Raw genomic sequence first — 24605 nt, forward strand, 5'->3', positions numbered from 1 at the left:
GCGATGTATGAGCTTTTGTCCCGTGACAGTGTGGATCGCGACGCTGTGTCTGAAACCGACTGAGTAAGAACATCACTAACCTCTGCCGTTATGTTGCAGATTTTACGGGGATGATGGTCGCATCGGCATTGTCTCTGAATACGCTACGTCACGCCATTGCGCACGAAACATCCGTGCTCTCCACAAAGTCGGAGAGTATGAGCGTCATTCAGGTTTTTTTTGAGTAACCCAGGAGTTTTGGAATGTTCCTTGCATCCTCGAGATAGCACGGTGACAAACACAGAATCGTTTACAGTAGGACCTTGGGACCGCCGTGGGGAGCGCGAGTGTATTATGGGGCGTAAGGGTCTTGTGATCGCACGAGCTTCGTGGTTACAGAACTGGAAGCGAGGAGCCAACTGCTCCTAACAACACGTATAAAAACTCACAATAACGGATGGTATTCTGGACTATATGCCCGAACGATGGCAAATACCCGGCTTCGGCGGGTAACAGACTCTAACTATTCTGGTCGAGTAATGTCGGAATACTCTTAGCGCCCATATAGTGTCACGATTTTGTCACGATTTCATTAAATATCCTTGAGTTACAAATTTCGTTGCCTTTTAAGTCTCCGTTGCTTGACCATATATGGATATGGATGACAATCAATCCATATCTAGTATATGGTCAGGCTCCTAAAACCATCCGTCGCTATAGCGTTCTCGCTCCTATATCCCAACATATGTTTTAGATGATCATGTGACATATGTTTTATGCGACTTACTGTGAGCCGGTCCACTACCGGCGAGCACTCGGAACAAAACAGGAACAGGTTGTCTTCGTTGCAACGTACAGAACGGGTCTGATAAGTACATGGAGATCTCGTAAGTGAATATCGAACGTACCTTCGTTGCAACGTACAGAATGGGTCTGAGTTGCAACGAAGGGGCGACATGCATATGAACCGTCCTCGGGAATAGCCGCGGTGTAACCCTACGTCGGGGTTACACTCCTCCCCGCCGTAAAAAATTTAGACCGTAAGAGGGAGAAAAAAAATTAAGAGAGAGAGAGAGAATTAGTGAGGGGAGTGCAGTAAGTAGGAATCGAGCGCCGCGAGATCTTTGACCTCACGGCCAGGTAGCCAGACATCGTGCTCAGGGCCGTATCCACGGAAGCGGACGAGGTATTGGAATCCGCGACCGCGTGGTCTGTGGTTGACGATTGATTCGACTTCCCATTCCTCCGCACCATCGTCGGTGATGATAGGGCCGGGTTGGTTGTGCTGGCGAGAAGGGAAGAGCGAAGCATCATTCTCGCGCCAGGGTTTGAGGAGCGAGGCATGGAACGTCGGAAAGATATTGGTGGAAGCAGGAAGGTCGAGGGTATATGCAGAGAATTCGGGGTATGCATGGAGGACGTTGTACGGCCCATCGTAGCGTACCATGAATTTAGCAACGCGGTTATCGCCACGCTGCATATAGTCCCATCGACAGTGGAAGGTGGAGAGGAGGACTTTGTCTCCTACTGCATAGGATACCTCTTCGCTGCACGAGCGATTAGCCAGTGCCGCTTGGTTAACCTTCACGAGGAAGAGATTATCCTGAGCTTCCATGACGTCTGTTTCCAGGCATATGAAGAGCTCGGCGGCGCGTGCGGTTTCATCTCAGGTGTCGTTCACCAACGACACATCAGAGAAAGGTGGCACAAGGCGCGGGGAGCGACCGGTCTTTAACTGGAATGGGGAGAACCCAGTCGAGCTATTCACTGTGTTCATGATGCTGAAATGAACGTGGGGTAGGGTGTGCACCCAGCCGCGTTAATTGCGAGCAACATGATATCGCAGAGCTTGGATGACCGTTTTGTTCGAACGTTCGGATGCACCGTCAGTCTGGGGGTGGTACGCGGAAGACATCTTCAGTCGTACGCCAGTAAGGCGGTGAAGGGCCTTCCAGAATTTGCTGATGAACAGTTTGTCGCAGTCGGAGATGATATCGAGGGGCAGGCCATTTTTGCAGTACCAGCGATTAAAGAATTGGGCTGCGAAGGCCTCCGCGGAGATGTCGGTGCACGTGGGGATCAATTGGATGTCCGAATTAAGACGGTCAGTGATGGTGGCGAGGCAGTTGAATCCCTCATCCTCTGGGAGTGGGCTGATGAAGTCGATTGCTATGCTATTGCAGTGGCGATCCGGTACTGGAAGAGGGTGGAGAGGTCCATGAGGCTTGTGAGTCAGGGATTTGTTGTGTTGGCAGTCCTCGCAAGCCGGGATGTACATGTGCTCGAGCTCGGTACGCATGTTGGGCCAGTAGTAGCCGTCATGAATGGCGGCATACGATTTGTCAAAACCGAAGTGGCCAAGTGAGTCATGGGCTAGCCGGAAAATAGCTTCTCGTAGCTCTAGTACGTGCGGAATGACAAGTCGGTCGCCGACGTAGAGGAGGCCGTTTTGATCACGAATGCCGAGTGAACCGGCAGTGGAGCGCAGTTTCTGGCACCACTTGTCTTGTTCGTAGCCCGAACGTATCGCCAAGAGCCATGCAGGGTCTGCGGCGATTGAGAGACAAGTAGCGGCAGCACAGGACATGGCGATCATCTCTGGGATGTCGCAGAGGGAGTGTGTTGCGGTGCGTAGAAGCAACATTGCAGCACATGCGGAGGGGTCGACGATTTCTACATCGGGTGGCAGGCGGGAAAGGATGTCAGCGGCAACATTGTCCTCGCCTTTGATATATTTGATATCAAAGTCGTACTGCACGAGAAATTCCTGCCAATGTGCCTGCCGTCTGGAGAGTTCCTTTTGGCGGAAGAAATTCTCCAAGGTGCGATGGTCCATGTAGACGGTGAAGGGCACGCCTAGTAAGTCAACTCACCACTTTTTAAGTGCATGCACAATCACAAGAAGCTCTTTCTCATGGACAGGGTAGTTGAGTTCTGCACCTTTCAAGGTGCAGCTCTCAAAAGCAACCGGACGCGCTGTCTCCAGTGATTCACCATATGAGAGGAGCGCACCTGTGCGGAAGTCACTGGCATCGCATGACACGAAGATTTTGTTATCACCCATGTTGTCGTGGTCGATGGACGTCAGAACTTCACGACTACAGATGAGGGCTTTGATGTTATCGAAAGCAGCCTGGTGCTCTTCAGACCAAGGTGGGAACAAGAGTTCAGTGTCTTTAGTGGTGAGGGGATTGAGGATGTGTGTGAAGTTGGCAAAATTCGGTAGGAAAGGTGCGATGTAGCGGACGAGACCGAGGAAGGCACGAACCTGGGGCGCGCTGCGCGGCACGGTCCAGTTCAGTATCTTCTCGATCTTCTGCGGGTCTGCTTGGATTCCAACCTGTGAGATGACGTGTCCTAAGAAGGAGAGTTCTGTGAGGAATAGGGAGGTCTTTTTGTCCGAACAGTAGAGATGGTGAGTGCGGAGGGCGTTCAGGACAGTGTGGACATTACAGATGTGTTCCTCGAGGCTCTGCGACCAAATGATGATGTCATCTAGGTAGACGTGGCATATCTTACCGATTAACGGGCAGAGGGCAGAAAACATGTGATGCTGGTGTGTGGAGGGAGCATTGCAGCATCCCTGTGGCATGACGAGCCATTCGTACAGTCCGAATGGGGTGGTAATGGCAGTGTATTTCACATCATCAGGGTGTACGCGGGTCTGAAAGAACGAGTTCATCATGTCAATTTTGCCCCAGATTTTACCTTTCGCGCAATCAGCCAGAATGTCACTGATAAGCGGGAGAGGGTGCATATCAGGGACCGTGTTGGCATTGAGTGCACGATAGTCATTGACCCAGCACGGGAGAGCTGTGGGGTCAGACTTCGGTATGAGGAAAGCAGGCGAAGCATACGGGCTGTCGGAAGGATGCATATGACCAGCGCGGAGATGTCCATCGAGGAGTTGCTTCCAAGCTTCGCGGTACTTTTTGGGGCAGTCATACTGTCGACGTTGAATGAACATGTTGGGGTCTTTGAGTAGAAATTGGTGGTAGACGTTAGTGGGGAGTTCATCGAGGTGGGGTATATCATCAGGGAAGAGGTCGCGGAATTCCTCTTTCACCTTACAATTTTCAGCCTTTAACGTGTCTTGGTATGCAAGTTCCTCAGTGCGTTTCCGGATCGTGTGCACTGCACTCGCTGCAGCATTCGCTGTGTGCTCATCACAGTGGACGTGGCGGTTGGCTGTGTGCTCTTCCAGTTCACGGAAGAGTGGTGTGGTCGCGACAGCGGGAGTAGGTGTAGGTGTTTGCATTACGGAGACAAGGGGATGTTTGCAGATGTCACGCCCGGTGGACTTGTCGGTAACAGAATCGCACTCATGGTCGACAATGAGACGATTCGCTTTCAAGAACGGGCGGCCAACAATGAGACGATTCGCTTTCAAGAACGGGCGGCCAACAATTACAGGGTAACAACAGGATGACACAACGATGGCGCGGCAGGTGACAGAGGACCAGGAAGAATCTGGAGATGAAATATGAAGCTTGACCCACTCGACCGAGTCCTTAGATCCCGTGCCCCACACATCGCCCAACGGAAATGGTTGTGGTAGTTTACGATGACGCAAACCGAGGCAAGACATGAGTTCGGATCTAATCAGAACTGTGGGCGAACCTGAATCAATTAGCATAGGAAGTGGGGCAGAGTCCTGAAGTGGACCATGTACGACCCCGGACCAGGGAATGTGTGCGACGGTAAAGGGAGTGAGGAGAGGTTGCACGTACTCAAGGTCCGAGTCAGAACCAGTGCCGAGGATGCCTGTGGTGGCAGCGAGCGGCACAGATTCGAAGTTGATGGTGCCGACAGAGTATGTAGCATCGTCAACAGAGTCGGTGACAGCAGTGACGTTGGTTCGGGGCTTGGTGTTCTCTTTGCCCTTGGAGCGGCGAGCAGTGTCAACATCTGCCTGGGTGAGCGTATGGTAGGTCGAAGCATCAGGGAAGGAGTCGGTGCAGCGGTCTCATCCATGCTCCTTCTCAGAGATGAAGAACTTCCGGCATTTGAAGCAGCCGTCATTGTTGCGGAGGAGCTTCAGCTCTTCATCGGTGAGAGGGGGGAGCTTGGGACCCTTGCGGCGAGAGATGCCTCCTTTGGTCGTGGTCGAGAGAGGGGGGGGTTTGCCGCGGTTGGACGCACCTGTGATGCGGAGGATATGCGTGCATTCGCACATGCGGACGGTGTCAAGCTGGGAAAGTTTGTCTTTCCAGTCTTTGAATGAGATGATGTTCTTGACGTCGTTGTCATCGCAGGCGAAGCGGAGGTCTTCGCAAATGTTAGCAGAGATTTGGGCTCGGAGTCGAGCATCATCGAGGCGAGAGGTGGTACCACGGAGGGTGGTGTTGAGCTTCTCGATGCTGAGGATCCAGTCTTCGAAGTTCTCATCTTCCTTCTGGTGAGTGCAAAGCAGCTGTGTCAGAACTGCCGAATCCCATCCCTTGGGCAGGAAGTGAGCATGGAAGGTGGAGAGGAAGTCTTTCCACATCATCACGTCGAAGGTGTTGCTGTTGTTATAGTACCAATCGCTGATGATAGCGTCTTGGAATCGCCCGTCACTTTGGCCACCTTCTTGTCATTGGCGACATCACTGTGCTTAAAATACTGCAGGCAGGCATTCTCCCACACATGGGCGATGGCGGGAGTGATCTTGCCCGGAGTGAGGATGGGTGGATGTTTAGTGGAGGACTGAGTGACGGTGGTGAACCCAGATGCGGGAGCAGACATGATTAGGATCGCAGAGGTATCTGAATCTGAGCTCGTTGACAGAGATCTCGAACGTCATAATGCCGCCGGCAATGCAGGTTGGGTAGATAGTGGCGATAGTTCTGAGAGATCAGCCGTTGAGAGGCATGAGAGGGGCGAAGACGGTGGCGATTCAGGGTTCAAGATTTCCTCGATGTTCTCGATGTTATGGAACGGTAGGAGGTGGAGTAGATCTCGAACTCAGGAGCGGGTGTTAGGCGGCAGGGTGGGCAATGCTGAGGTGGTGCGGGATGAACAGTGGTCGATGTCACGGGCATCTACGGTACAATGGTTCCATTGGGGTAACGGCAGTTATGCGGTGGGGCAATGCTTCCGCGGCCTTCTTGGCACGCAGATTGATCCGGCAGATGGGTAGCCTAATGGCTCGGAGATGCACCTTGAGTGAGGTGCACGGTATGAAGTGACAGTCCGTTCGATGTTTTAAAAAAAGTGTGAGCCAGTCCACTACCGGCGAGCACTCGGAACAAAACAGGAACAGGTTGTCTTCGTTGCAACGTACAGAACGGGTCTGATAAGTACATGGAGATCTCGTAAGTGAATATCGAACGTACCTTCATTGCAATGTACAGAACGGGTCTGAGTTGCAATGAAGGGGTGACGTGCATATGAACCGTCCTTGGGAATAGCCGCAGTGTAACCCTACGTCGGGGTTACACTTACCTGTTTGAGAGAGTATTGCCAGAAAAGGATAGCCGAACGAAAGGAGGAGAACGCTATAGGACGGCTGGCCAAACTGGTCATCTGAGGATATGCCGAGTGGGCACTACCTGCATTTCTCCCAGGTTAAACCCTAGCTTAGGTCCTGATTATCCACATTTTCGAAACACTGTCTCCCAAACTTTTGCGTCGCCTCATCGACAATTCCCGCCACACCCTCACGGCTTCTTTACATCATAATGTCTAATTCAAAATGGTCAATCAAGAGGATAAGAGATCTCATCAAATTGAAGTTCAAGAAACGAGCTTGTCTGTGGCAAATCAAAGTTGCCTTGGCGCTGCGAGAGCATCAGAATGACGTAGTTGCAGTTGCCCCGACTGGCGCTGGCAAGACGCTATCATTTTGGATCGGCCTTCTCATGGCGTTAGAAGATAAGGAAGACAAGCTGGTTATTGTTGTCACTCCTTTGAATCTTCTGGGAAAGCAGAATGTGGATACTCTCACAAGTGCAGGCATCAGTGCCATTGCCATTGATGCAAAAACTGCCACGGATGAAGTCTTTCAGGTATGAGTGTTTATTCTTACTTAAAGAAAAAAAGGTTGACAGCAAATGATATGGCAGGATGTAGAAGCACACCGTTATCAGGTGGTAGTAATAAATCCAGAGATTATCATGCAGGAGAATGGTCACTGTGAAAAGCTGTGGAAGAAAACTGCATTCACGAGTAAAATTCTCTATATGGTCTTTGATGAGGGCCACTGCGTGAAAGAGTGGAGTACTTTCCGAGAGAAATACAAGCACGTAGGCAGCCTCCGGTATCTGATCCCAGAGACGGTGCCATTCTATGTTGCATCTGCCACATTGCCCTCACCAGTGCTTGCCGATGTCTCAGACAGTCTCCAGCTCCATCCTAATCATACCGAATACTTCATCCGCTCCAATGACCGTCCCGACATGGCCCTGTCTGCTCACAAGATGCAGCACTCTGCGAGCTCATTTAAAGACCTCGATTTTTTAATCCCAGATGGCTTCAAGGATGGTGATCCACCACCTCCAAAATTCCTCATCTTCTTCGACAATATCAAAGAAGCTGAAGCTGCCATCCAACACCTCCGCAGTCGGCTTCCTGACCAGCTCCGAAATAAAATCAAGCACTTCCATTCCGTTATGACATCAGAATATCGAAGCGATGAATACGAGGCATTGAAGGACAGCGAAAATTACGGGTTATGTGTGACAGATTCATTCGGAATGGTCAGTGCTGATTTTCATGCAAAATCCTACCCCATCTGATCATGCGTCATTTCTAGGGCCTCAATCTCACCAACATAAAGGTGATTATACAGTGGAAGGTACCCAAAAACATGAATACACTATGGCAACGCTTCAGCTGAGCTGCGAGAGGTGCCGGAATTTGGGGGTTTGCAATACTTCTTGCTGAAAAGAGCTACTTTGATGATGAAATCGCAAAGAAGGAACAGTGGAATGCCAAGCGGCGAGAAACAGCAAGCAAGAAACGAAAAAAGCGAGCTTCGCAGGCCACCTTACCTGCAAAATGACCGGCCCTGACTGTCAACCCCTTAGATACACATCCCACGCCAACCCATACTCGCAATATTCAGCCGATCGAGGAGGACAATGGTAGCAAGGGGGAAAGTGATCGTGATAAAGATGAGGCCCACCAGGAGATGCAGATGACAACGACGATTGCAGGACCATCGCGTCTTGTCACAGCAGTGCCAGTCACACTAGGGAGAGCCACTACAGAACCCACAGAGGTGGAGAACAGGTCGACCAGAGAGGAGCTTGAGGAAGAGCGACAACAGCTATACAACAGGCGTGAGAAGTCGAGTGGTCTGCCTACTTGGCCAAAGGAAGCCCACTGCATTGAGCCAGCCATGCTTGATCTGATCAATGCGGAGACAAGAGGTATTGGTTGTCGAAGAAAGGTGATCACCTTGGTATACTCGAATGATAAGCGCAGTATGTCTTGATAACGATCCCGCGCAAATCCCGCATCTCTTTCTCACGCCTAGCCTGCAGTCTCCGACCATCTCGGGTGCGACCGCAACAGCGTGCAAGGTTGCTCTCACTGTGCTCTGAAGCTTCCTGCAGTGTGCTGTGATCTATGCTGTCCAGCGGCATTCGAACATCTGGCCTCAGTTCCTACTATGCAGGCAAGCAAAACAACAAAAAAGTCAAATATTAAGCCGTATGATGCTACCTCATCTGAGCATGACTTGTGCACTCTTCTCCTTGAATGGCGAGATAAGACAGTCCGCAAGACTTTTGGAGCTGCCATTTTCACCAACTATGGCGGCAATATTCTTCTGCCAACACTTCTTCTCCAACGCATCGTGGATTGTGCTCATGCAGGAAAACTCACGTCACTTGAGCAGTTGAAAAAGGAGACTTCATGGAGGAGTGATTGGGTAGAGAAATATGGAGGAACCATTCTCGCTATGGTTCAATCAACACATCCCCTTGCGGTTGATCCTGTACCCCTCTCATCTTTGTCATGTTCTCTGGAGACTGGCAGTGGCGGCGCGAAGAACTCAGAGTCCAGTGTTCCAGATAGCAATGTAATTTAACCCCCTGGACCTGCACGGAAGAAACCAAATCCTCCGACTTGCAGCAGTTGCAGACAGAAGGGCCATACTAGTACGTGTTGCTATTGGTGACCTTCTGTCCCTCGCTCATCACATGGTCATGCGCAGTGCGCAGTACAAAGTGCCCAAATTACTCAAGGAAAGGTCAGCAAGATGAGAATCGTGATCCTAATGCCCATGCCAGTATTCGGGTTGATTTTCGCTGGCTGGATTTGCAACCTTGTCCCCGCCAAATGGTGCAAGATGGTTTGATCTGGATGAGTATGTCTTTCATACCTAGTTCTTGGGCATTATTCATCGTGATTCCTGCCAGATGAAACATTCACTGGACTCCCTGCTGCCCCTTTCACTGGTGGATCATGAAGGTGAGTTGCATTACACGTCAAGGTCTCCATCCGTGCCATCTACTTCAAGCTCAACTTCCAATTCGTCCTTCTCTAGGCCCTCTGTATCTGTCGTGACCAACTTGTACATTCCAGCCTCGAGCGCATCTGTAATTGTATGTCTACTCTTGCGACCTGCCACAAAAACGTGAGTGTTCTTCTTCTGCATATAGGTCGCGAGCTTTTTGAATGTCTGTAGCAATTTAAGCGGGGAGTGCTTGAATGTGCGGTGATCAAGCGTGAACATTTTCTCGAGGTTGATGCGAGCATTCTTGTATACGCCGATAAGAGCTGACTCCTTCAAGATCCATTTCTTTGTACGGTTTGAGAATTTCCCTCCATAAATTCTCTGTGTTGTACTCAGTGAAGTGTAACAATGTTTACTAATGAAGACTTGTACCTTGATGTATAAGTTGTTGTGTTCAACCCACCAGTCTATTGCTCGGAAATGATCCTTCCGCATCTTTGTCAGTTATAAAGGATAATCTTTAGTGCTAATAAGCACAAAAAAAGGATTAACTTCCCGCTAATTAGGCAGGCCCTTCTGGGGAGGGTTTATCTACGGATAATCCCTCTCACTGAGAAGAGTGTATCAACCATAGATCATGCAGGATTATCCTCAGATCATCCACTTCTTATCCCAAGATAATCCCCTGAGTGATCGTGTAATCTCTTGAGATCATCCAGGATTATCTTCACTTATCTCTCAGAGTTATCACACAATAGAGATCATCCATATATAAAGTATGGATTATCCTTCATATAAAGGAGGGTGAATCTAAAGGATCAACTGAGGATTAACTAGGGATAATCCTAGCATGAAGATCAAAACAGAGACAAAATGTGAATGAAGGTACAAAGGATTAGACAAGGATATCACAGTAATAAGGATTCATGAAGGATCAAGGAGAGATTAATAAAGGATAATAGTGACAGACATAGGGATTAAGGAACAGTTGGGATCAGCATAGGGATTAAGGAAACATAGGGATCAGCATAGGGATCAAGGAAACATAGGGATTAACATAGGGATCAATGCATAGGTATCAGAAACAGATCAAGAGAAAAATCAAGTATAACAGAAACATAGCCACAAAAAGGAAGGTGGTTTGCGATAGAAGACTGATTATATCAGCCAAGCGAACATGTAAACAAAATTTAATTGCGGGTGCGAAGAGACTTCCGTGGTTGAGCAGTAGCGCAGCCCATTCAGTCATGTTTGTGAACTGGACTCCCATTTACCCTGACATTGTCATGAACTGGACAGCCAGCGGACGTCGGCCCATCGGTCTGTGTAAGGAGCTGTCAGCGATCGGCTCATGGCGATGAAGGGAATGCTGGAGCGATGGGCCCACCGCCATAGGAGTATTTCTGAGCGATCGGCCCACCACCATGATGCAACTATTATACAGGCATGGGCCCACCGCCGCGGTGATAGTTCTGAGCGATGGGCCCACCGCCATAGGTGTATTTTTGAGCGATCGGCCCACTGCCACGGGGCTATTATACAGCCATCGGCCCACCGCCATAGGTAGTGTTCTGAGCGATCGGCCCACCGCCACGGGGCTATTACACAGCCATTGGCCCACCGCCATAGGTAGTGTTCTGAGCGATCGGCCCACCGCCACTAGGGCTATTACACAGCCATTGGCCCACCGCCATAGGTAGTGTTCTGAGCGGTGGGCCGACCGCCATAGGTAGTGTTCTAAGCGATCGGCCCACCGCCATAGGGATATTTCTGAGCGATCAGCCCACCGCCACGGGGCTATTGTACAGCCATCGGCCCACCGCCATTGGAGCTGTTCTGAGCCATCGGCCGACTGCCATAGGTAGTGTTCTGAGCGATCGGCCCATCGCCACGGTGCTATTATACAGCCATCGGCCCACCGCCACCGTGGTAGTACTGAGCGATGGGCCGACCACCATAGGTAGTGTTCTGAGTGATCGGCCCACCGCCACTGGGGCTATTATAGAGCCGTCGGCCCACTGCCATATGTAGTGTTCTGAGCGATCGGCCTACTGCCATAGGTATATGTCTGAGCGATCGGCCCACCGCCACGGGGCTATTATACAGCCATCGGCCCACCGCCACCGTGGTAGTACTGAGCGATGGGCCGACCACCATAGGTAGTGTTCTGAGTTATCGGCCCACCACCACTGGGGCTATTATAGAGCCGTCGGCCCACCGCCATATGTAGTGTTCTGAGCGATCAGCCTACCGCCATAGGTATATTTCTGAGCGATCGGCCCACCGCCACGGTGCTATTATACAGCCATCGGCCCACCGCCATAGGTAGTGTTCTGAGCGGTGGGCCGACCGCCATAGGTAGTGTTCTGAGCGATGGGCCCACCACCATAGGTAGTGTTCTGAGCGATCGGCCCACCACCACGGTGCTATTATACAGCCATCGGCCCACCGCCATAGGTAGTGTTCTGAGCGGTGGGCCGACCGCCATAGGCAGTGTTCTGAGCGATCGGCCTACCGCCATAGGTATATTTCTGAGCGATCGGCCCACTGCCACCGTGCTATTATACAGCCATCGGCCCACCGCCATTGGAGCTGTTCTGAGCCATTGGCCGACTGCCATAGGTAGTGTTCTGAGCGATCGGCCCACCACCATAGGTAGTGTTCTGAGCGATCGGCCGACCTCCATAGGTAGTGTTCTGAGCGATCGGCCACGGTGCTATTATACAGCCATCGGCCCACCGCCATAGGTAGTGTTCTGAGCGGTGGGCCGACCGCCATAGGTAGTGTTCTGAGCGATGGGCCCACCGCCATAGGTAGTGTTCTGAGCGATGGGCCCACCGCCATAGGTAGTGTTCTGAGCGATCGGCCCACCGCCATAGGTAGTGTTCTGAGCGATCGGCCCACCACCACGGGGCTATTATACAGCCATCGGCCCACCGCCATAGGTAGTGTTCTGAGCGATGGGCCGACCTCCATAGGTAGTGTTCTGAGCGATGGGCCCACCGCTATAGGTAGTGTTCTGAGCGATCGGCCGACCTCCATAGGTAGTGTTCTGAGCGATCGGCCACGGTGCTATTATACAGCCATCGGCCCACCGCCATAGGTAGTGTTCTGAGCGGTGGGCCGACCGCCATAGGTAGTGTTCTGAGCGATGGGCCCACCGCTATAGGTAGTGTTCTGAGCGATCGGCCCACCGCCATAGGTAGTGTTCTGAGCGATCGGCCCACCACCACGGTGCTATTATACAGCCATCGGCCCACCGCCATAGGTAGTGTTCTGAGCGATGGGCCGACCTCCATAGGTAGCGTTCTGAGCGATGGGCCCACCGCCACGGTGCTATTATACAGCCATCGGCACAACCCCATAGGCAGGGTTCTGAGCGATGGGCCGACCTCCATAGGTAGTGTTCTGAGCGATCGGCCCACCACCACGGGGCTATTATACAGCCATCGGCCCACCGCCATAGGTATATTTCTGAGCCCATAAGCATGGGTCGCCTGAAATATCTGACTAGCCTGGGCATAGCTGAGTTATTTGCCTTGCCCTAGGTTGTCAACTGGGCTCGTATCATGTCCGTGTCGTCTTGGTGAAGCATGGGTGGGTGAAGGAACATACCAGATGATTCATCAGGGAGTAGCATAGGTGGATGTATGAAACATGGAGATTGGTCGGGGGGAAGCATGGGCGGATGTATGAAACGTGGAGATTGGTCTGGGGGAAGCATGGGCGGATGCCACACCTGGTTGCCCGAGCCAAGAAGTAGACCATACGAAGTGAACGGATTGTACCCGAAGTCAACCGAAGAGCACGAAGTAGACGAGGATGTGGACGTGTGCAAATCAGCGTACGAGCCGAAGGACACCACAGAAGAAGGGGGCTCCGACGCCGAGTCGTTGCTCATGCGGCACCTCTTGCTCAGACCTATCGGCCCACCGCCATAGGTGTAGTTCTCAGCGATCAGTCAACCGCCATGGGCATATTTTTCAGTGATTGATCCACCGCCTAACAGGGCAATGATGGAGCTACCGCCGGCCAATAATTTCCACGTAATCCACCCATCATTCCCTCCAATTCTGGTTAGCTCACTATCAGCTCTCCTTGCAGTATCACACTCTCTCCCACTGTGGGAAGGGTTGGCGAACTGTGGCGAATATCCTTCGCCATCTGAACATGGAGTTCAGAATGACTTCGCCAAACTCTCCCAATTGGCATCGGCGTTTCGAGACATGCATCAGATACAATTTGGGATGTGCCCTTCTGGGTAGAGTATGTGGAGACGAATGGCGGTCCTTTCCACCGTGAGTAGGGTTGGCGAACTGTGGTGGATATCACTCGCCATCTGAACATGCAGTCCAGAATGACTTCGCCAAACTCTCCCATGTGGCATTGGCTTTCGAGCCATGCATCAGATACCATTGGGGATGTGCCCTCCTGAGGAGAGTATGTGGCTACTATGTTTCGCCTTACCACACCAGGTACATTGCCCAGGTTCAAAGACATGACAACCTTATATTCGACACACTACAGCACGAACGGACGCCTGGCATTGGGCGATTACATTCCTAACTCACGCAGCTGCCGCGTCGCCTCCTGCAGCTCTTCCAGCACCACATCCAGGTTCTGATCTGTCCTCTGGTGCAACCAACTAGTGAGGTTCGCGACGCGAACATGCAGCTGTTCAAGCTGCACCAGTGTAGACTCGGAGACGGTGTACACCTTCTCCTACGTTCTCGAGGTTCAGCAAGACTGTAAGGTGCTGGAACGTACCACTCACCCAGGGATCACCAAGTTTGTACCACCAGGCCTCCATAGGGCTCCCCGCCGGCCCAACCTGACGATCCCATTTCCACCAGTAGTCGGGTGAATCCTCGAGTAGGTTCTTAGGACGAGGAACGAGGGTGGTGGGGCGTGGAATCGCCTTGACGTCAATGCTGATGGGGCGCAGAACTTCGCGATTGAAAGTGCAGACAGTGAGGACACTGGCGATAACTCCGCCATGGTCAATATGGTCAGCATGACCCGCCAACGCGAGGTCGCCACAGATACCCCTGACGGCGAACTGCACAGGACTCAGCAGGGTCAGGCGATATCAGCAAGAAAGGCGTACCATCTCCCGGCGCAAGCCTTCCTCCCAACGGACCTTGGTGAAGTGATCTGGGTCAGGCTCCAGTGCCAGAACAGCTTCTTGGATCCTCCAAGTGTAGACTTCCAACTGCAACCTCCCTCTGGAGAACAGGCAGGGGCGCGCATCTGATGTTGAAAACTGGGCAGACATGACGGTGAGTGGATGAGCCGAGGTTGATATCTGATCGACCTTATCTGATGTCTGATGTCATGCGATTGGAGAGCACATGCCGAGATGAAGCCCTCAGGCGAGGATGGAGGTCACTTCGCCAAATGTGATATTGGTGAGTAGGAATTACACACATGACGATCACTACATCGATATAGCAAACATGAATATGCGTACACCCCAGTGAACCCTGACTCAAAGCACATTTTCATCGCCCGCCCTTTCGTCCTCAATGTCCAGGGCGAGGATGTGGCTGAAGGCGTCAGTGGCGTGGCTGGCGAAGGTCCGCCACATACTCACTTGCCTGGCGGCATAGCAAACATGACCCCGCCAGGAAGGATCCGTCATCTCGAGCCAGTGAGCCCATTGTTCCGCATTCCGCTTGAAGGTGGCTATGGTCCAGGCCATTTCCGAGTGGACCAAGACACGCTCCTCCCTCCATCTCTCATATCGAGCTCTGGCACGCAGCCAATTCACTCTATAGACTGGAGGGTAAATTAGCAGGAGGCCTAGAGATCGATCGGACAATTACGAACACTCGTCCATCCATTCTGATGAACCTCGATCTCCAGCGACATCCATGGTCCAGAACCAAGCCAGGTTGACGTTCCTGAGCCCGGAGGTGCTAGCCTCGATGACGGCAGTCTTCACGTGCAGGTCCTTCTTATCCAAAGGGCGATAGAGGGCCAAGTCTTCATCGGTGGCGCCCAAGCGCATAATGGCGCGTCGGTTGGCGGAATAGAGCCTGGCGCAGGCCAAGACGGTCTGATCGGCAGCATGAACCTCTGCCTGTGCACGGGTCATGGTTCCGACGCTGTTGGCGGGACGAACCCTCTTGCGGTAGAGGTAAGACTTCAGTCCAAGCGCCATGCGAAGCTCGTGGAGGATGTCATTCATCAGGCCTTTGCGCAACTCCAACTCTTGGGCCGCCAGGGTCTGGAGCCCGTTGGCGACGGCGGCCACGAATCCGATCTGCGAAGGTAAATTCAAGGAAGCTTGCTCGGGTGGAATCGCATCCTCGTCATACTCAGCGTCCTCCGGGTGTATTTGAAAAGGATTCTCATCCAAGGAATCCCAGAGCGCACCATCGTCACGATCTTCCATGGCGGGAACGTCCTCCAACCTTCCCATGAACTTCTCAGAGCGACGTTGGAATGTGAGAATGCTGACTTCAAGGCGCTGACGGCGCTCGAGAGTCTTGAGGTCCTCCGCCACGCTCGGATTTTGACCCGCCTTGCGGATATCATTCGCAAGCTTAAGCCTGAAGGCCGTCAGAGCTCTATTTTTGTAAAGACGAGGCAAACTCACTGTGCTTCTTGAATTTTGAGGCCAGTCGACAACCATCCGGCGGTGCCCTTCTCCAAGCCCTTGGCGGACTCCTCGCCCGCCAGTCTGAGTTGGGTGAGGTCTTTACCCGGGGCTTGCATTCACGTCAACTACATGCCACACGACGATGGAAGGATACTCACCCTTCCTGAGCTGGACATCGAAGGTGTCCATAATCTTCGGATCATTTTGGCGAGCCTCCATAGCGTCGTCGTACTCCTTCTGCCATGCCTCAAGGACCTCCTCATCTGTGGATGCAGATAAAGCTTCAAAGGACTCCTTGCTTCTTGGGAAGCCCAGGAGCACGCGTTTCCACTTTGTCATCAAGGTTGGCACTGTAGGCAGCATAAGGCAGGTGGCAAATAGGGAAGGAGGAACCAGGCTCACCCATGCGAGTCGTCTTCTTCCAGTTGGAGTCATTCATGTGATCGTCAAGGACTTCTTGGCGGTGAGCTCGGGTCATGCCCCTGGTACTGCCTGAGACCTCATTTGTGGGTGCCCACAGGGTCTCGATGACCTCGCCATCGACCATACCAGCGCCAACTATAAAGTTGGGCGAGAACCGTTGGAAGCAGCAATCTTGGTGTCCGTGCACATGAAACAAGCCAATGCCTTGGTCTATCTTGAGCTCGAAGGGCATCCTCAGATAGGCGCTGTGGCGGAAACGTTTGCGGACATGGACGCCATACTGGCACATGATGTCGTACATGACGAGGACGAGGGTGATACCGGTGAGGGTCAGGAGCGCATTGCTGAGAGAGTAATCCATATTCATTTGTCTGCAGAGGGTGCGTCGGTGAGAATGAATCATGACAAGAGACATATGCGAACCTTTCTCCCTTCTGGAAATCGACGACAGTATGAGGGACGAAGAAACCATGTCTGGCGCAAGCAGTGGCCCCGATTCCTGTGGCGTCGAGGTTGGCGCGATCCACATTGGCCTGATTGACAGCGCGGTGCTCATGACAAGTGGAGCGCTGGTGGGCTTAGGAGTCAAGGGCGGAAGAACGTGCAGCCAGACACGCACCTGATGGGACTTCATGGCCACCGCCAGATGAGCCTTGTAATTCTCTTGGCCGACCATGAATGCCTGGCCGTCACTGAGGGCGACGTCCTCCTCGGGGTGCTTCATCTTCATGTGCTCTGCACTGAAATTGCCATCCATGACAAAGCCGCGTTTGAACTTCCACTGCACTGGATCCGCTTGCCAATCAAAAGGCAGGTTGAGCCCAGGCTGGGGACAGGCGGGACAAAAGATGGCGAGGCCACCCTTCTCCACAGGACGGAGGGCATCGTGTGAGAAGCCGTGCCACTTGCGATATTTGAGTTGGCGCCATTGGCGGGACACCCGCATCAGCTCACAATAACGGTCCTGGCGAGGAACTGGCATGAACGGTTGGGCCATGGGAATGCATGTGAACACTTACGGGAACGGTGCCAGGGAAGGCATTGCTCGTGACCCGTTTGAGCTTGCTGTAGTAGTTCAATGCCGCCGTCTTGCACTCTTTGTTCTCCAGAAGGAAATCGTCGAGGACGGCGAATGTGAAGGCGGTATGGGGATCCTTGACGGTACCAGGGTAAAGTCCCATTTGAAGAAGCTGCATGTCACACTCCACTGCCATCTCACACTGGCACCAGTCAACACCGATATGGTGAACGCCAGAGATGTCGACAATGACTATGATCCGATTCCCGTAACTGTCACGGCGAGGTGGCCGGGAGAGCACCAGTGGCACATCTTCCTCCCAAGTGGGATCGGGAGCATCGTCAGTTTGCCTTGCTTCACCATCAAGGGTACCTGCCAGAGGTGCAAAGTTGAATGGGACCTCGCCATCATCTGAGACCTCGCCATCATGTGCATTTAGGTTTTCATTGGAGGCATTCCAGAAATCGGACCCCGGGGCCACCACCGGCGCAGGGTTGTTATGTGCTGTGAAGGCGCCCAGAGGGCAGGGATCTCCGCCATGCCCCAAATGGATGCAGACGCCAACCCGATACAGTGATGCCGGCTCAAAATACTGACCCTGCCAATGCTCTATCCGATGGAAAGGAGCACGCTGATGGCCGTTACGACAGCAGTCAGTACAGGTGAGCGGTCTGCCCATACAGTCCAGGCATCGCCACCGTCCCTCGCCAACCTTGCATTCCGCACAGTTTCTGGGCTCAGGCGGGGCTTCCATCTCGACAATGGCATGAAGATAGTCATCACGGTGGGGTATCCAGTCCCTCATGAAGTCATTCTGGGTCTATCGCGCATGGTCAGACCGTCAGATGGTCATGGTGGGAGTGCCCACCTTTGTCTTCCGAGCCGCCGGATCCAGCTGAATCGGCACACCTATGTTGCCCAGGACGTCGCCATCATCCAAGTTAAACAAGGAGCCTGAAGCTGGAGCCTTCGATGGACTTTTGGAAGGCGATGGCACGTTTGAACCCGTGGGCATGGGCAAAGGTACGTCCACATAGCGTACTCCCCTAGTGGTCTGCTTAGCTACCTTGGTCACAAACTCAACCTCGTCATCCAGGTCTACAACGAGCCTGCTTTTGTTGCGTCTGCTCATGGTTCAGGTCAGTGGGGAGTCGTATTGCAAACTCATCGATGAGCATTGTGTCCCTATCGCACAACACAACACGTGCAAATCACACACGGTCTTGCTGCCCACCAGACTACTCATCAAGGTGGTTAAGAATGGCTGCAATGCCTGGGCCTTATCACCTCGTGGTCTCTTTAGGCACCAAATCAGCGTTATGCAGATAAGGATGCCATGTTGGTGAGAGGTCCGCCAATTGTATGTCGCTCTCAGTGCTAACTTTGCCTTGACTCGGAGTAGCATAATGCTCAAAAGGGAAACGTGCACTTGCACCGCGCGCTCGCCAACGCTGCCGCCATCTGCCCCACTAGCACTCACAACTTCTCAACCGAACACATTTCGCCACCATCTCCGCCAACTTCGAGGTCCGCCAACCATATGCTGCCATCAGTGATAACTACACCTTGAGCTGAACACTGTCGAGATGTGAAATGCGCACTCGTACCGCGCGCTCGCCAACCTTCAGCTAGGATTCGGAAATTCGAGACTCCATACATTTCGCCATCACCTCCGCCAACTTTATCCCGCCAATGAAGCTGCCATCGACAGTCTCCATCCCCTGCATAGTGTTCTCGTCTCCATCAGTCTTTGGCATGATGTCCCTCTAATAAGCGAGCCAGTTAGGACCTGTTCTGAGTTAGGAATGCAGACTCGGTGATGAACTGTGCACATGCCAATGTGTGAGGCGTAATATGAAGCTTGCATCCAGTGGGGCGCCGGAATGCCTAGCCTGTTCTGGACACCCTCTCGCATGAAGTATGCATAGACGAGCCTTTCGCCATCTGCTCGAGTGACGCCATGACGAATCGCCTTTCCACAGAAGGCTATGACAGTTCCAGGACTATAATCGATGGCGACACGCATGGCGGGGAACTTCAACCACGCGCAAGTGTAGTTGCCCAATGTCGCCAACAGGTCGTAGAAGGTGTATCTTGTCTTGCTATCTCGGTGGAAAGGAGTTTCCCGGTTGGCGATCACCTGGAGCGCATTGAATGGCGACGACCAGTTCAGCGCCATCTCTCGCAATTCTGGGTCTTGCTGGATCAAACCCAAGCACTGGCGTCCTGCGGCATATAGTGTTGGGTGAACGACGGCCAGGATGGCGCCCAGCAATGCGGAGGAGTCATGAATATCATGCAGCCAACTTCTTCCGCCCTCAAGCTTCAGGCTGGCGGAGGTCTCCAGCCTCCCAGACTCCATATGCTGCAAAGGCTGTCCAGACGCAAGGCAAATGGCGTGGCGAGGAGACCCACCTCTCTTACTTGTTGGAACCAACCTGGCGAGAGACACAAGGAGCCCGCTGGGAATTGGGCACACTCCTCAGGAGGCAAGAAGTACAACGGGTTGTGTCGCCAACTGGCGGTGGTGCTGGAAGGCTTACTGGCTGCTATTGCTGGGTGTAGGGCCCTGGTGGCTTGGAGCATCTTCGTCTGACAAATTTGTCAGATCACAGCGCAAGGCTGGGCAAGCCACTCACCTGGCGGTCTGGTATCAACACTCTTGGAAGTATCCAAGCCAAGATGCGTCCGTGCATGTCCACGAGGGTGGCGGGCTGGTCTATGCGTATTTCGCTCTCACCAAATGGAGGAGGCCACTTCCGTTCCAGTTCTGCCTCGAGGACTTCATTCTGCCCCGTGGGCTGAATCGAAAGGCTGTCGCAATATCTATCAATGTCCCACTGCAGCCTTACTATTACAATGGCGTGATCAGTGTGATCAGACCTGCGGCAAGACTAATGACTACCAGGATTACGGATGGCCTTCACAAGAGCATCTGCAATGCCATTGCACTCCAATAGGAGGGCGGATGGCATGGACGGAGGCACTTCTATAGATGGCGCAGAATGGGCTGCATGAGTGGCCAGATGGAGCTTTCGGTGGAACATGAGCTCCAAGACTCCTGCTATCTGATCGGTCAGTGGCATGGGTGACAGATTGCTCATCTTGATACTGTCTGCCAATCAATGGGACGATTACAGCATGCATCGGTTGAAGGAACGCACAGGTGTATGGCGGGCTCAGGCAGTTGGCTTGCAGATGCAGGGGAGAATGTAGGAGGGGCCAGAATGGCAAAGAACAGTATGCATTCATCTGCCTGCATATTGCTTGCAAGCACGTCCCTTGCACATCTCACATGTTCATCATGCCGCCGAGCCGGACATGATGCCGCCATGCCGGATCACGGGCCGGGTGGTCCGCCATGTCTGGGCCCTTCGTCACTGCCATCTAATTGGCCGAGCCTAACTCCGAGGAAGCCCTTTATCCCACAGATTGGCATGCAGATGATCGCCAGATTGCCTCCGCCCAGCATTCGTGAGATGAAGTTGGCGTGGTGTGCTCTGCCATAGAAGCGGCATTCAACATTGCCTTTCACCAGGCATGAATGCTAGTGCATACCTACTACCACCTCCCGCCACTGCGAAAAATACACATACAATGCTTCAGCAGTCACCACACACCATGGCGAGGAGGGTAATTGGTGTAAGCCCAAATGGGCCATCAGCACGTGCATGTTGAGTTGTGGGCGGCCGATGAGGAAATGGACAGAGCGCTGCCCGTTGAACTATCGACCCCCTTCACTGCCCCAACACAAAAATCTCATCCTCGACATCAAGAAAGCATGCCAGCGAGATTTGTAATTTTGACGGAGCATCAGCCCATACTCTCTGAGAAGCTGCGGTCTTATGACACGGCAGATGCCAAGGGACGCAAGACTCTGGTTCAGAGCTTGCGCCAGAAGCTGAAGACACAGTTTGTCGACACGTCAAATTATGACGACATCATTGTGGAAACTGTGAGCAGTGTTTCATGTCTGTGAGGTCCCCACTAACTCTCACCGCAGAAAATCCGAGAGTGGCTCAATAACCACGCCCGCCATGCGCAGGAGAAAGCGACGAAAAAGCGTATGCATGTTTCTGGCAAGCCCAATGCCTTCAAGGTGTGGGATGCGCTGGAGAGGGACAAGGTGACTGAGGCCGCGCGAGCACTCGCGGCAGATAAGGGTTGCAATGTCTCCAAGGTGTGGAGAGTCGCACGGAGTGCCGAATGGGCAAAACTGTCCGAGGAGGAGCAGAAGGTGTATGAGGAAAAGGCGGAAAGTTGGCGCAATGGCACTCTGGATGATAAGACGAAAATGAAGTGCGTACCTCCTGTCACGTAGCATAAGGCAAATCCTGACCTAAGACAGGCTGAGGGAGCAGCGAATGATGCAATATCTGAAGAAGTTTGCCAAGACTATGTGGGACACCATGGGCATTCGCATGGCATTCATGCTAGCATATCCGAAGGAAGCGGGGAGTCTGAAGGTAGAGATGTGAGTGTAGACCGTCCGACTGTCGCCATCTGCTAACCCCCGAGTGAAGGGTGGAGGTCAACCACGCCATCACCAATGGAACTCCATTCGGGGCCTATCCTGGGTGGCTGCGTGCTTACCAGCCTCTAGCAAAGGTGTTCTCTGAGTGGGCCAAAGGCGAATACGGTAAGAAGACCTCAGTTGCATTGTCGCTGGCACACTGACCTGATTCCTTAGGTGTGACTGAGACTACGGTGACGGTGAAGAAGACACCTGCCGATTGCATGCGGGCCATGGACAAGATTCAGTTGACGGCCAACGGTTTTCCTCTGCTCCCGTCGGTGCCCGAAGGTACGGCAGAAGCGCCTCTCAAGGTGATGAAGGTACAAGTTCGAGACTTCATGAATCATCACTACGGTATAACACTCCCACTCGGTGTTGAGAGATGCTGACCAGTTTACAGCATTGGCGAAGGGTGTTCGGAACTGCAAGTCGCCATGGACGAAGCTGAACAGCATAGACGACATCAATGAGGTTATTCCAGCGGAGATGCTACCTGAGAACTTCCAGTGGATCGATCCCTCAAAGATGACAAGTGTTCCCGTTCGTGCCCTCCTCGACCACTGGCGGGCACGCCAAGAGGAACATGGACCTGAGCAGACCATGCGATTCACCCAGTACTTCGACAAGGATGGCGAAGCTGCTCCCGCCAAGTATGATCCTCTTCCACCACTTGACGGATCAGCACAGGCATTAGAAGAAGGATCTGAACATGAGGTCCAAGAAGCACTCACACCGAAGAAGGCGGGGAAGGCGAAGAAGAAGGGTAAACCTGTGCGCAAGGTCACGGGAAAGGCGGCATCGAAGGCGACAAAGGGCAAAGCGGCCCCTGGCGGAGCCAAAGGCGGTGGGCGTAAACGCAAGACGAAAGATGCATACGACTCGGAAGATGATGCCAGAAGCAGCCAAGACTCTGATCGGAGTTCGCCAGATATACCCAGCATGGCTTCCGAAGAAGATACGGCCAGCGATGAAGATTCAGGGGATGGCGAGAGCGTGATTGCGAATAAAGCGAAGGGCAAGGCAGTCGCCACCACCAATGGACGTAAGGCTAACAATGGCGGTGCACCTCAAGCGAGTGGTAGCGGCGGTGCCAAGACGAAGGCAAAGCGAGGTCTCCAAGACCTTCCTCTGGGCGAACTGCACAGATTTGACACAGAGGAGACCGATGAAGCATGGAGTGAACTGGAGCCCAGTACAAAGGAGCTCAGGCTTGAGCTTCAAGGCCGAGCCCCGCGTCTCACTGGCGGGAGTACTGTGGGGAGTACTGTGCCCCACCTCGTCAAAAGGAGAGACGTGTTTCTCGCCACCCTTTCCGTCGAACCGCGATACCAGGATATGCTGAAGCAAGTCAAGATTGCGACTGTGGTGAGCTCCTTTCGTGGGGATTCATATACACTATTGATCATCCGTCATATAGCCCCAGGTGTATCGTTTCGCCAGGTATGATCCGATTCCCTGGAGCGAATGGTCGTATGGCCAGCGCTACCTCCCGCCGTCATTTCATGCGGTGGACAACTTTGACATCGTCGAGAACTGGTTGGGCGACAAACCATGGCTGACAAAATATCGGTTCTTACATCCACAGGGCGTACAACAATCTGCACTCGTGATTGGTATGGCGCTGAGGGACCTCACACGATCTCAGTTCATTGAGGAGGGCGAACCGACCAACCTTCCCGACTATGTGGTGAACTCGGCGATCTCATTTGACACAGTAGAGCAGCTGCTTCACTGTTGCGAGGTCATTACCTTGGACATGGTGGAAGGGAACGTCACCCATGCCATGGTGAAGCCAGTGAGCAAGCCTGCCATACCCGGTGCCCCACAAGGTGGCGATGGCCTTGGGGGCCAGGAGGAGCAGGAAGGTGATGCCTCTGCAAGAACTCACGATGGCGCTGCTACCGCTGCCAAAGTTCACAAGGCTCACCAGCCTGCCCCCATGGCTGACAAACCAATCATTCCAAGTGGAGGAGACGAAGGGCCGAGCCAGGAGACCAGTGGTGGGGCCTCTGACGATGGCGAAGAGGACGATGCACACTTGTCCGTACCTAGCAGTGGTGCTGAACGACCGCCACCGCCTCCGTTTATACCTAAGACGAGGAAGGCCGCAGCCACGGAAGACCGTCCGTCAGGTCAAGCCAAAGCGCTCCAGGGAAGGTCGATCACCGATGCCCTTCAGAGTAATATCCCCGGCAGGATCACTCGCAGTCAGCGTCAAGCAATGGATGAGTCGCCCGCCAAGAATACCCGCAGTCAGCATCCACTAGGAGCTGTGAAAGATTTGAAGAAGCTTCCTGATCCAAAGCGGAAACGTCAACCAGCACGTCCCGAGCCCGATGGCGAAGACAGCTCTGGCGAAGACAATCCGCCACCTCGGAAGCGTGGACGTGGTACTCGGGACGAGTTGGTAGTGGCCTCGCCGAGGAAGAAGAATGCGAGGGCCGAGGACTCAGATGATGGTGACAAGCCTCCCGCAAAGCAAAGACGAGCTCTGCCTCAGACCCCGGAGGTCAAGGACAAGGGAGAAACCAAGCTGAAGCCGGTCCGTCTGGGGAAAGCAGCCACCAAAGTGAAAGAGAGTGGCCAAGTTGGCGCAGGTCGCAAGACCCGCAGTGGCGGCACCAGACCTTGACAATATAACTCCAGTTCAAAGTAGACTCGTAGGCTTCCACATTGTTTA

The 24605-nt window shown here is 53.0% G+C and overlaps 9 protein-coding genes across 9 annotated transcripts; 2 read left to right on the forward strand and 7 right to left on the reverse strand.

Moving 5' to 3' along the window:
- Nucleotides 1–1057: 1057 nt before the first annotated feature.
- Nucleotides 1058–1594, reverse strand: SCP_1100340 (Transposon Ty3-G Gag-Pol polyprotein; the record flags this gene model as incomplete). The annotated part of the gene is made up of 1 exon (XM_027762471.1): nt 1058–1594. One exon carries the CDS (start codon nt 1592–1594, stop codon nt 1058–1060), a length of 537 nt encoding a protein of 178 aa, XP_027618272.1.
- A 204-nt stretch (nt 1595–1798) lies between these two features.
- SCP_1100350 (Transposon Tf2-11 polyprotein) lies at nt 1799–2815 on the reverse strand (the record flags this gene model as incomplete). Its single annotated transcript, XM_027762472.1, has 1 exon — nt 1799–2815. The coding sequence occupies one exon, from the start codon at nt 2813–2815 to the stop codon at nt 1799–1801; it is 1017 nt and encodes a 338-aa protein (XP_027618273.1).
- A 33-nt stretch (nt 2816–2848) lies between these two features.
- SCP_1100360 (hypothetical protein) lies at nt 2849–4567 on the reverse strand (the record flags this gene model as incomplete). The annotated part of the gene is made up of 1 exon (XM_027762473.1): nt 2849–4567. One exon carries the CDS (start codon nt 4565–4567, stop codon nt 2849–2851), a length of 1719 nt encoding a protein of 572 aa, XP_027618274.1.
- Nucleotides 4568–4945: 378 nt separating this feature from the next.
- SCP_1100370 (hypothetical protein) lies at nt 4946–5706 on the reverse strand (the record flags this gene model as incomplete). The annotated part of the gene is made up of 2 exons (XM_027762474.1): nt 4946–5520; nt 5571–5706. 2 exons carry the CDS (start codon nt 5704–5706, stop codon nt 4946–4948), a joined length of 711 nt encoding a protein of 236 aa, XP_027618275.1.
- Nucleotides 5707–6641: 935 nt separating this feature from the next.
- SCP_1100380 (hypothetical protein) lies at nt 6642–8507 on the forward strand (the record flags this gene model as incomplete). The annotated part of the gene is made up of 5 exons (XM_027762475.1): nt 6642–6968; nt 7026–7658; nt 7715–7738; nt 8027–8333; nt 8389–8507. The coding sequence occupies 5 exons, from the start codon at nt 6642–6644 to the stop codon at nt 8505–8507; spliced, it is 1410 nt and encodes a 469-aa protein (XP_027618276.1).
- An 881-nt stretch (nt 8508–9388) lies between these two features.
- SCP_1100390 (hypothetical protein) lies at nt 9389–9859 on the reverse strand (the record flags this gene model as incomplete). Its single annotated transcript, XM_027762476.1, has 2 exons — nt 9389–9745; nt 9797–9859. 2 exons carry the CDS (start codon nt 9857–9859, stop codon nt 9389–9391), a joined length of 420 nt encoding a protein of 139 aa, XP_027618277.1.
- Nucleotides 9860–12908: 3049 nt separating this feature from the next.
- Nucleotides 12909–13265, reverse strand: SCP_1100400 (hypothetical protein; the record flags this gene model as incomplete). The annotated part of the gene is made up of 1 exon (XM_027762477.1): nt 12909–13265. One exon carries the CDS (start codon nt 13263–13265, stop codon nt 12909–12911), a length of 357 nt encoding a protein of 118 aa, XP_027618278.1.
- Nucleotides 13266–13918: 653 nt separating this feature from the next.
- On the reverse strand, nt 13919–20671 carry SCP_1100410 (hypothetical protein; the record flags this gene model as incomplete). Its single annotated transcript, XM_027762478.1, has 19 exons — nt 13919–14086; nt 14139–14423; nt 14472–14627; nt 14958–15142; nt 15194–15918; nt 15966–16077; nt 16127–16318; nt 16371–16762; nt 16815–16960; nt 17011–17355; nt 17411–18229; nt 18278–18533; nt 18890–18980; nt 19067–19175; nt 19235–19783; nt 19834–20001; nt 20049–20260; nt 20315–20520; nt 20574–20671. The coding sequence occupies 19 exons, from the start codon at nt 20669–20671 to the stop codon at nt 13919–13921; spliced, it is 5214 nt and encodes a 1737-aa protein (XP_027618279.1).
- A 519-nt stretch (nt 20672–21190) lies between these two features.
- On the forward strand, nt 21191–24557 carry SCP_1100420 (hypothetical protein; the record flags this gene model as incomplete). Its single annotated transcript, XM_027762479.1, has 7 exons — nt 21191–21364; nt 21413–21708; nt 21758–21883; nt 21933–22048; nt 22100–22279; nt 22326–23290; nt 23343–24557. 7 exons carry the CDS (start codon nt 21191–21193, stop codon nt 24555–24557), a joined length of 3072 nt encoding a protein of 1023 aa, XP_027618280.1.
- Between the last annotated feature and the right edge of the window lie 48 nt (nt 24558–24605).

This window comes from Sparassis crispa, assembly GCF_003851025.1.
Source record: "Sparassis crispa DNA, contig_000011F, whole genome shotgun sequence".
Classification (NCBI taxonomy): Eukaryota; Fungi; Basidiomycota; class Agaricomycetes; order Polyporales; family Sparassidaceae; genus Sparassis; species Sparassis crispa.